This window comes from Lactuca saligna, chromosome 3 (genome assembly GCF_052625555.1).
Source record: "Lactuca saligna cultivar CGN05327 chromosome 3, ASM5262555v1, whole genome shotgun sequence".
NCBI lineage: Eukaryota > Viridiplantae > Streptophyta > Magnoliopsida > Asterales > Asteraceae > Lactuca > Lactuca saligna.
The window spans coordinates 163,498,067-163,510,015 of NC_136419.1; the positions used below are offsets into that span (position 1 = coordinate 163,498,067).

The 11,949-nt window shown below is 32.2% G+C and overlaps 1 protein-coding gene across 1 annotated transcript; it reads right to left on the minus strand.

Moving 5' to 3' along the window:
* Positions 1-5,527: 5,527 nt before the first annotated feature.
* On the minus strand, positions 5,528-7,774 carry LOC145037424 (uncharacterized). The gene is made up of 5 exons (XM_078986072.1): positions 6,977-7,774; positions 6,805-6,862; positions 6,625-6,708; positions 6,404-6,539; positions 5,528-6,110 (listed from the first exon to the last, which is right to left on the minus strand). The coding sequence occupies exons 1-5, from the start codon at positions 7,689-7,691 to the stop codon at positions 5,832-5,834; spliced, it is 1,272 nt and encodes a 423-aa protein (XP_078842198.1). The 5' UTR covers positions 7,692-7,774; the 3' UTR covers positions 5,528-5,831.
* Positions 7,775-11,949: the final 4,175 nt, after the last annotated feature.

An 11,949-nucleotide genomic window follows, 5' to 3' on the forward strand; every position in this document is an offset into this window, starting at 1 on the left:
AGTTTATTTTTTGACGTAGTTTTTTTTTTTTTTTTTTTTTTTTTAAACTTTATGTACGTTTCCTACGTATGAGACGAGTCATATATAATAACTTTCGTTTGTTAATTTTAAAAAATATATTATATTCGAGATTGTCTATGTTTTGATGTATTTTTTATACATTTTGTGTTTAATTTTATATACATTTCTACGTATCATTTAGGTTATATATAATAACTTTCGTTTGTTAGCTTAAAAAAATGTAGTATATTCGAGTTTGTCAATGTTTCAACCTAACTTTTGTTTCATGTTTTTTACGTATCAATATAGATTCGATTTCGTCTATATTTCGACGTAATTTTTTTTTTTTTTTTTTTTTTTTTTTAATGTTTCGTGCTTATTTTTATGTACGTGTTTTTTTCATTCATGTTTTTTTACATCGAAATGCAACTTTTATGACTATAATCACAAAAATTCAACTTACAAAATTCAAGCTTATAATTACTCTTTGATCTATTATATGTGAACAAACTTATACGTAGAAAACATACATAAAATAAGCACCAAAACGTTTTGCGAAACATATTTTTTTTAACGTTTTCGTGCTTTATTTTCTGTACGTTTCCTACTTATGATTAGGGTCACATATCATATATTTTTTTATTATTTAAACTTTCGTTTGTAAACTTAAAAAAATCTTACTTATTTTTATGCACGTGCTGATATAAATTTGAGTTTTTGTTTTTCTTTATTTTTTATGTTTTGATTTAATTTTTTTTGTACGTTTTGGTGCTTATTTTATGTCTGTTCCTACGTATAAGTTTGTTCACATATAATAAGATAAAAGCGTAATTATAAGCTTCAATTTTGTAAGTTGAATTTTGGTGATTATAGTCATAAAAGTTGCATTTCAATGTAAAAAAAAAACATTAATGAAAAAAACACGTACATAAAAATAAGCACGAAACATAAAAAAAATTATGTCGAAATATAGACGAACTCGAATCTATATTGATACGTAAAAAACATGAAACAAAAGTTAGGTCGAAACATAGACAAACTCGAATATACTACATTTTTTTAAGCTAACAAACGAAAGTTATTATATATGACCCGAATGATACGTAGGAATATATATAAAATTAAGCACAAAATGTATAAAAAATACAGTTATTATATATGACCCGTCTCATACGTAGGAAACGAACATAAAGTTAAAAAAAAAAAAACTACGTCGAAAAATAAGCTCGAATTTAAACCGACAATTTTATAAAAAAAACCATTTAACTTTAAAAAAAATAAGGAAAGAAAGTTCTAAATTATAATCGAAACATTGATCACCTTGAATTATACCGACAAATATATGAAAATAAACACGTAAAAATTGTTTTTTTAGGTTAGCGAACAAAAGCTATTAATAAAAAACAAATTATATATAATACGGGGTTAAACACGAAAATTTAGAAAATAGAGGGGTAAAAGTAACATTTTTCAAAGTTCAAAGTGATATTTTAAAAAGTAAATGGGTGGAAAAGTCACAAACTCATAAACATAAAATATAGAAAAAAAATACATAAATGGTCCCTATGGTTTACCCATAGTCACAAACCCAGTTCCTGCTACTTGAAAAGACCAAAATACTCTTACACTAATGGATGAACAGTAACGGCGTCAGCAAAAAGGGCCATTAATGCAAGTTTTGGAAACCACAGGGACCATGTTCATAAAAAAAAAATTAACAGGGACTGACTTTGTGATTTTTGACAAACCATAGGGACTATTTTTGTAATTTTGTCTTCAAGATATGATCAATGAAAAGTCAAAATTCAGTTTTAGTCCCTAAACATTTATAACTTGTTGTTTTTAGCTACAACCTATCTAAGCCACTAAGTTTCACTTTCAGACCCTGCACTTGCACACTTTTGTAGTGGGTGGTTGACATATTTTCTTGACTAAACTACAATTTTGGTCCTTGTGGTTAGTAAAAAAGTGTGGATGGAATCTAAAAAGTTTCCAACTTGCACCACTGATCCAAAATCATAAAGTTTTTGTGGATTTGGTCCCTGAACAACTTGAAATGACTCTTTTACCCTTTTCATTTTTATTTTATATTTTCTTTACTAATTTAAATATTTAAATATTTAGAAAAAAAAAATCTTACTTCACTCATCCAATCATTCCACCGATATCCCCCCTCTTTACTAGCTCTCTCTCTCTCTCTCTCACACACACACACACACACACTTACACACACACACCAATAACTTAATCCTTCATCTTCTTTCATAATCAAACCCACCCACCAAATTCTTTCTAATATGTTCAAAACTCTTGCTATTTCCTATCATCTCCAAATTTTAAAGATGATGACGATGATTTCGAAGAAGACCCATATCCACAAGACCTCAAATATTTCACCTAAATCAAACGAGTTAGACTCGTTTGCCTAAAATTCCCCAATTGCATGGATTATTTAGTGGATGAGATAGGATAGTGAGATAATGATATGGTGTTGCTCAACAGGAGAAGAAGGGAGACAGAAAGAAAGTCAAAGAGAAAGAATGAGGTGTCTCTAACTACTAGCTTACGCCCAATTATCATTCCTCTCAATTTCAATCCATATCTCTCTCTTAGAGGGTCATTGTACCTCTCGATTTGTTCTGATTCTCAAGATCCTAAGCTTTCAAACAAGACATAGTTGTGAAATCGATGTTAAAACCAAGGAAGAAGTAAGAAAATCAAACCTAATTTATTTTGATATTTTTATGTGAAAATGGTAAGATTTCTGGAAGAGCTGAGAAATTATCAATGATGTAGGGTCTTGATTTTTTTATTTTATCGATGATGGAAGGTGTGGGTCGGTGTTGGTGATGGAGGATCTGGTATTGCTACTGCAATAGTGGTTTGAGATCAAAGGAAAAACATGGTGGGGGATTGAAGAGAGAGAGAGAGAGAGAGAGAGAGAGAGAGAGAGAGAGAGAGAGAGAGAGAAGTGTACAGGCTGGTGGGGGATGGGATGGGTTATTTTCTTTTTATTTTTTATATTAAAAGGGTATTAAAATAAATATAAAAAACAAGAAAGAAATAAAAAGGACAAAATAGTATTTTCAACTTTTTCAGGGACCAAAACCACAAGAATTATGTTATTTTGGACCATTGGTGCAAGTTGAAAACTTTTTGGATTTCATCCATACTTTTTTGCTAACCCCAGGCACCAAAATTGCACTTTAGTCTATTTTCTTAAAATTTTACAAAAGATGTCTTAAAACATTTTTTCCTTGAGCTTTTATCAATTATTTTGAATATTATCTTTTTAGGATGAAATATTATAATATCTAAACGATATTTTGAAAAAAGGGTTCTTACATACATCGTAATTAAAGTAGATTGATAAATATAAGTTGGCTGAATGGGACATGTTGCTAGTGGAACCGATATATATATATATATATATATATATATATATATATATATATATATATATATATATATATATATATATATATATATATATATATATATATATATATATATATATATATAAAATGTTTTTTAGGATTGTAGCCTTAGGAAATATTTGTTGGCGGAATATAGGTTGTAGGTAACACGCCAAGCTCCGGTTAAGTTCTAGCGGCCAATATGGCGAGCTTTCGTGTGAATTTTGTAGTTGTCACAATTTTCTTTATGAAATTATTTGCAGGTACGTATCATTTTTGCTCAAAGGGAGGTGTCACATATATAGGGAACATGTGTATAAATCTAAGCAGTTACCATGGTCGAAATTTCAATAACGGTCACATGCCGCTATTTGAAATCGTGGTTATCACAGTGGTATAACGGTTTTTAATATTATGTGTAATTTATATTATATATTTATGCAAAGCTTATATATAGTAGAGTATTAATACTATATATAAATCATATTATAAAAATTCATATAAGAACATCACATAAACCATATATATAATATTCTAATATGGTAATATGGAAACTAAAAGGTGTCAAAGTGTCATTGCAACTCAAGTTGTTCGTGGTTTCTAAATACAGAAAGAGACGAGAAAGAAAAGTTGTCATTTGTTGCTTTGTAGTTTGTAATTAATTAAATTTATTATTTGGACTTATTACAACCAAAGTGTGGTGGACAAATTAAAATATACTGATTTAATATTGAAATAGTACACAATCGATTTTTTCTTTGTAAAAGTAGCCCAATGTGTGTGAAATTGTAAAAGCGGGTGTAGCGTCGCTATAGCGCTGATTGGATTCACGGTAAATAGCGGTCAATCGCGCCGATAATAGCGTCATCGCTATTTGTAAACGCTATTTCAAAATAGCGGTTCAGTATTACCGCAAAACGCTATAGCGTTGGTATGGCACCGCTATATTGATAGCATAGGTATAAATTACACAATCTTATTATTAGTCGTTGCCTAAGGTGTGAATACGTGATGGAGAGCTTACACTCTGATTAACTAGACTAACTAGCCGTTAGCATATTTGTTGTCTTCGACGGAGAGACTCGTTCCCTATAAATAATCACAGTAGTTCTATAAGTGTGTCACAAATGGTGGAAAGAAAATGAAAGGAATTATACTTGATAAATTGTTGCGTATTTTTATTTTATTGACGTTAATATGCATGAAAACCACAAACTCACTAGGCTATAGACTTACCCATTTAGAAACATTAAATATGCGCGACCTAGAAAAAATATAACGAGTGGTAGTGGGAAGGACAAGAAGGGTTAATCAAGGAGAGAACAAAGGAGTTCCGCGAATACGTAGATCTTAAGTTGTACAGTTGAAGTTGAAGACTTTATTTTATTGTATGTGCTTCTGCTGTAGTTTAGAAAATAGTAATTGTTGGAATTGGTCCCGAGATATGTTAGAAGTATTATTTTGTTATTTAATTTATCTTTAAAGTTAGGGTGCTATAACTTTTACACACATTATAAATTAAACCATGATCATATAATAGTTTTATTCACAACTTCTAATTTTTTTATTGTGAATATTTTTTCACATATCTTATATATATTTAGGGGATGCTTTGATAGGGAAAATAGAGGGTGTTTATTGTGTATTGCTTATTCTCATCACAATAAGCTTAGTTTAAATATTTGGATAAAAATCTTTAAAAATCAATTTATTATAATAAGAATAAATTAAATAAGTTGATTTTAATAAACATCTCATCCTTGTTTATTAGTTACTTCTTATTCTCACCACAAACATTTTTGCAAAATCACTTTATTTCAAAGACAATAAACTAATAAGCTATAAACTAATTTATGTAGACACCTCTTATCTTAATAGTCCATCAACCATTTCTTACACAACCCTTCAAATTTCATTACTAAAATAAAAATAATAATAATAACAACAAATAAATGGAATATCTTGCAATGATATAGCAATGTGGCATTTCCTATTTGACTTTGGTGGTCCCATTGCTAGGCTGCCACACAAAAGTAAAGCAACATGATTAAATGACAGACAAGCGGTCACCAAGGCAAGCACATGCTCCATATTCCATTCTTCCACATGCGTTGTCACATGATCCACATCTCTTTATTTCAACTCAAAATCAATTTTACAACCAATCAAACCACACATATCAATCCTATTATAATAATACATCACCCATTCGGGTTAATACCAGTTATACAGTTATCTTCATAAATTAAACCTTTCCAATACACACTAGTAAATGAGTGAAAATAAACCACATCAACAAATACAAACCACAAATCCAAAACAAAAACAAAAACCAGGGTTGTATGTCATGTTAGCGATAAAATAAAATGTTAATTTGTAGGGCACTAACTAGAACGTGTGTTTAATTAACATGGATTAAGGGCATAGTGTCGTCGACGATGCTAAAGTAGTGCATCGTAGGTGGTGAGGGCAAGTGGTGAGATGATCGTTTGTGAGGCCGGCTGCTTGCATGAACGAGTGAACGACTGTGGGACCCACTTGTCGGAATCCTCTTTTGACCATGTCTTTGCTTATGGCTTCGGATTTCGATGTTTTTACAGGCATCTTCTGACTTGATTTGTATTGTGTTGTGATCGGTTTGTTGTTTACAAATCCCCATATGTAGTTGTCGAATGATCCGAATGCTTTATTGATCTGAAATAATGTTAGAAACCATTATTAATTTAACTTATTGTTATTTTAAAAAAATGACCACATATTTTATTAAGAATTTTCTAATATGTCTTAAGGAATATTACCATGCACATATAAAAAAATATTAATTATAGTGTTTGGTAAAGGGTAAAAGGTCTTTCAATACATATGTAACAAGCTGCGTATTAATTATAAATGATATTCTTTATAATCAATATATTTTATATTTTGTTATAGTAATATAATACATAATTAATGTTTATTAGATTTAATAAAAATCGTAATTATCATACCTGAATAATAGATTTCGAGTTGTCAACGACACCTCGGACAAGACTGAGTTCGATGCCATATTCACTGCTGATTGATGTTATTTTTTTCTCCGAATACATTGACACAATTTCCGGATCATAACCCGAAAAAGCTTCCCTATAAATTACATAACACGATTCATTATTTATGGAATATTTAATTACCAGTTCCATAAATTCAAGATTCAAAACATAAAACCAACCTAAATTGTTGCCTTTTCTTTAGAACAGAAGTCCAATCCGATCCAACTTGAGCACCCGTTAGAACCAATAGTTCAAACAACACCCTTCATAAACACAACCAAATTTTGTTAGTAAACACTTTATACTGAAAAATATACTAACATTTAATATTTGATACTGAAAAATATGCTAACACTTACTTATCATCATGAGCTGGAACTCCCCATTCTTGGTCATGGTAAGCAACATATATCGGGTCTGTCACAAAAAAAAAAGTATTAACTTTTACACAAAATGATAAATTAACAAATAAAAATTAGAATTTTCTATGGATTTTTGGGCTTACTATATATAGAGTTGAATGAAATTTACCTGAATTAGGAGTGATGAAGCTGCATCTTTTCTCATCTCTAACAATGGCGGAAGTAAGAGAATTTGGATCAAAATTGTAAGATGTGAGCTTGCTGCAGCTATCATACTTAGCAGATTTAGATCTACCATAGTGAGCGATCCTCATTTTCCTCTGAACCTGCATCACCGCCACCTGTTCTCTCCTTGCCGCCGCAATACTCCCCGGAGAATCAACAATTGCCGCCGATGAATACTTAACCACCAACGAATTAGGACTGGTGCTGGTGGTGGTATCCACAGAATTATGCAAACGATGATCATGGTCACTGGTAACGGCACATTTCTTGGATTTTTTTACCGGAATCACGGATTTGGGGGTTGTACATTTGGTGGGTAAGGGTAGAACAAGCTTGTCAGAGCTTGAAGTCATCATATCGTTGCTGTGGCTGTTACCGCCTCGCTTGACCGCCGGCTGCCGTGGAGATTTTAGTTTGGGGGAGATCGGGGGTTGGTTTGTTTTGGTGTGAAGTGGCGTCGGGGATGGAACCATGGAGATGGATTTTGGCAGGGAGAGGGTTTTTTTGAGGGAACGTCTTTCGAAAAGTGGAGCGTTTAGTGGTACTCGGTTGGATGTGGCTGGCTGAAGTACCGGGCGGCCATTGATGTCGGAGACGGTTGTGGTGACCGGTGTAGCAACATCAGATGATTGCAGCAATTTCGAATTTGAAGAACACATGATTGACGAAGGAGGAAGGTAGGTTATTGGTGGCAACAAGGCAATGGAGCAATGGTTGTGTTGGAGTAAGGGTTTAGTGTGGATGAGATGGTGTTTATTTATACTAAAACCAAAATGATAAAGGTGGGTCGTTAATAAAGTACTAATGACTTTTATTATTTCTATACAAATACTTATTTTTATGCGTTAACTAATATATATACATATATATTTTTTTATTTTTTTATTTCTAATTTTATATCCATATGGAAGTAAACGTAAATATATTCTAATCCATTATAGTACTTTAAGTGTTTTGTTTACCCAATTCCATTAATATGTATTATGACTCACCACTAGTAGTTATTTTGTTACCTTCTAAACAAAATTGGTTAATGAACTACTGGTTAATGAACTAAGAGACCGTTTAAAGAGAGTGATAAAGTTTTAATTTTATTCATATTAAGTTTTTAAGATTTTTTTTTTAATAAATATTAAATCAACATGATTGTTATAATCGTTAATAAAAAAGATAATAAGGTTTATTGTGTCAATATTAGGTCATTATTTTTAATATTTTTATCATTTCATCCGACTATTTTACAATTTATATTAGTATCTGGTTAGATGTTTCATCATTTCATCTTTTTATTTTAATCGCTCATTCACCACAACAATGATTCTAATCGAAAGATTACATAACAATTTTTTTTTTCAGTTTTATTTAAAAAAAAAGCTAATAATAATGAAAGTCTTAATGACTAAGACTATGTTTGATGTCACAGTTAGCTTATAAGTTAGTTTATTTTTCGATATTTTTTAAATTGTCATGTTTAACAAGCCAAAAATAGTTTATAAACTAACATTTTAAAAAGCTATTTAGCCTGCTTTTTTAAAATGTTTTATTTTTAATTTTCAAATATACCTCTTAATTAACTAAGAAAACATATCTTTTAAATGCCATTTTATGTCATTATATAAATTTCGGATACCTTATAAGCCAGTGGCAGAGCTAGAGTCAAAGTAAAAGAGTATCTTCGACAAGTAATGAGGTATTACTGATAAGTAATTGTTTATCGGGATACCTAATTGGTAGAGCCATTACTTATTGGATATATCCTATTACTTTTCGGAATACTCTTTTACTTTGAACTGGCTACGCCACTGGCTTACGTAACCTTTTGACTGAAACTGTGGCTGTGGTGAAGATGCGACTAAAATGAGAAGATGAAATGATGAAGTCATCTAACTAGATATTAATATAAATTATAAAAGAGCTAGATGAAATGATAAACGTATTAACAATAAGGACCTAATGTGGACACAGTTAAACCTTATTACACTTCTTTAAACGATTATAACAATCATGTTAGTGTAATATGTGCAACAAAAGACGTTAGGGACCTATTGTGGACAAAATTACAATCTTATTACATTTTTAAAATGGTTATAACAACCATGTTGGTGTAATATGTACAAAAAAAACCTTAAGGACCTAATGTGAACAAAGTTAAAACCTTATTACCTTCCTAAGTCATTAACCCAAAAAAATGTTGTTATGAGGTTACCTAATAATATATGCCACATGAAAATGAATATATATTTATTATTATTAATTTATTACGGCATAAGATCCTGCTTGATTATTTTTTACTGGTCCGGTAAGAAGTTATATCTTCTTCTATCCAATAAAAGTGTTTAATTTGAACATTGATAGCCTTTTACCCAGACCATTAATCTCTTGTCTGAGTCTACTAGAAAAAAAAAGTTGTTGATTGATTAATTTGGAACCCTTTCCTATTTTTAACCCTAACGATACATGCTTCTCGCTTCTTCCCTTACATCGTTGCTTCTGCCTCCATTACGTCGACCTCCAACATTGCCTTCCTCTGTCATATGCCAGTGCATCCTCCGCCACCTGCAACTCCGCAACTCCGACTACAACATCGACAGGTAAGTTTTCTTCTGTTTTTTTCTTTTTGTTAATCTGATCCTTCATGTTTTCTTTTTCTTACTTTTTTCTGATACGAGAATACATAAGAAATTACATGCTATGTTTTATGAAATATAAAATTAGATGTTTTTTTTTGCTAAAACATGAAATTAGATGCACGAATCAAATTGTTTATGCTATTACTTTGTTGAAATTTGAAATTACATGAAGAAATCTAAATTTAGATGCTATTTGTTTGTTGAAATATGAAGTTAGATGTAACATCTTGAACCTTGAGGTACTCAATTTATTGATTTTGTACTTTTTGGAGGAGGCTCACAACATGAGTAATGGTAGTCACGTCATGAGTGGTCGTTGATCGGTTGACCCACATTTTTGGAGTCTCATGACGTGAGGCATGAGGTCTCACGACGTAAGCTCGGCTTAATGACCTAAAACCCTAAGGTTCGAGTATTTAAGGGAATGAGAGGCTAGGGTTGCCCATTCTCAACCCCTCTAAGCCTTTTGGAAACCCTAAATCTGACCATATTTGAGATCCTTGGTGTTTTTCTTGTTTGAAGGAGAAGAAAGAAAGAGAAGAAGCATCATTGTGAAGGAAGTTGCAACGAAGCATCATTATCATCAACTCTTTTCTTGTTTAGACCATTATAAGTATCAAGACTCAAGCTTTATTTCATTTCATGGCTAGATCTAGGTTTTTGGTCCCATTTACTTATGTTATAGCTTGTTGGAGTGAAGATGATCCATAATGTTAGCATCTCTATAGACTCAAATGGTCTTTTGAGTATCATATCATCCAAATTTGTAAGTTGGTAGAGTATTAGAAGCTTGCATGAGAACTTGAGGCCATATATCTACTATTGAACTAAAATAGTGGGGGGACATGCATGGTGCATGCATGTCCATAAAGCAAGCATTTTTATGGACCATTAGGGTCCCCTTAAGCTTCTGTAAGAGTTGAAATTGAAAGTCAAATGGACTAAGAATGTTGAAACGTTGGTTTTGGCTTCAGACCATTCTCACGACGTGAGACTTAAGGTCTCGCAATGTGAGAAGGCGAAACATGTCCCTTGTTGAGTTGTATGAGTCAGGAACGAGTCTTTGGAATTGGAACGAGTGACTCTCACGATGTGACCAATGATTGGTTACGATGTGAGACACGATGTTGGGGTTTGGGGCCCTGTAGGGCCACTAGTTTTCTGACATTGGGCCATTGATAGGCTTTAGGGACTTTTTGTATTTGAGCCTATATGAGGGCTTTGGGGTGTCCTTTAGGAATTAGGACATTATTGGGCTTTAGTGTTATTGGGTTTGGGGCTCGGTTATTGGGCCAAGTGAGGGAAGGGTAAAATGGTGTTTTACCCTGGGTAGTGGAACTAGTGAATTAGATTCTCGGACATGGTTTACGGCCTGGTTATTAATTGCGGTTTTATTTGATTAGTTAATGCAAGGGTTCTGCGGTTCAGCAGCCCGAGCATTCGTTTGATTGATAGTAGAGTAAGGTGATTTTGCTCACTATACTATAGGACATTAGGATTGTATGTGCTTGTAGTCTTTATGACTCATGGTGTATGTATGTATGACTATGTGTCTGTTTTCTATGTGCATGTAGGGTGAAATAGACACTGGGGTGAAATAGACCCGGTCTAACCTTGTGTTGACATATGAGTTGAAATAGACTCGGGGGTGAAATAGACTGGGGGATGCAATAGACCTAGTACGACCTTGGGCTGACACATGAGTTGAAATAGATTCAGGGATGAAATAAACCCAGGGGTTAAATAGACCAAGAACAACCTTGAGCTGACTGATATATATGGTATGCGGTATTTTAGGGAACTCACTAACCTTCGTACTTACGGTTTACAGTTTATGTTTCAAATACTTCTAGATTGAAGCAGAAGAGCTCCGGATGAATGCATTGCAAACACCATGATTTCCCCCTTAATTGGCTTTGATGTATTTTGGATGACTGATTGATATACTGTAATTTTTCCTTTATGGTTTTTATAAACATGTTTGGTTGATGGTTTTATTAATACAAAATAAAAATTTTGGATTTAAATTTGGGATGTTACAAGTTAATATCTGAGCCTGTGTTTGAGGGATTCGGGCATATTCTCGGGTATGTATGAACTCAGACTGAGGATTTGGCATATTTTTATAGAAAAAAATGCTTTATAAAAGGAGATTTCTAATAAAAGAAAGGGTTGTGGTGTATGCAATCGAACGAGATCAAGTATGTTTTCCCAAAATACCTATACATGTTTTTTTATGCTTTGAATTGTGAATCAATGAATCGCATGCTAGATTACGGCTAATGAT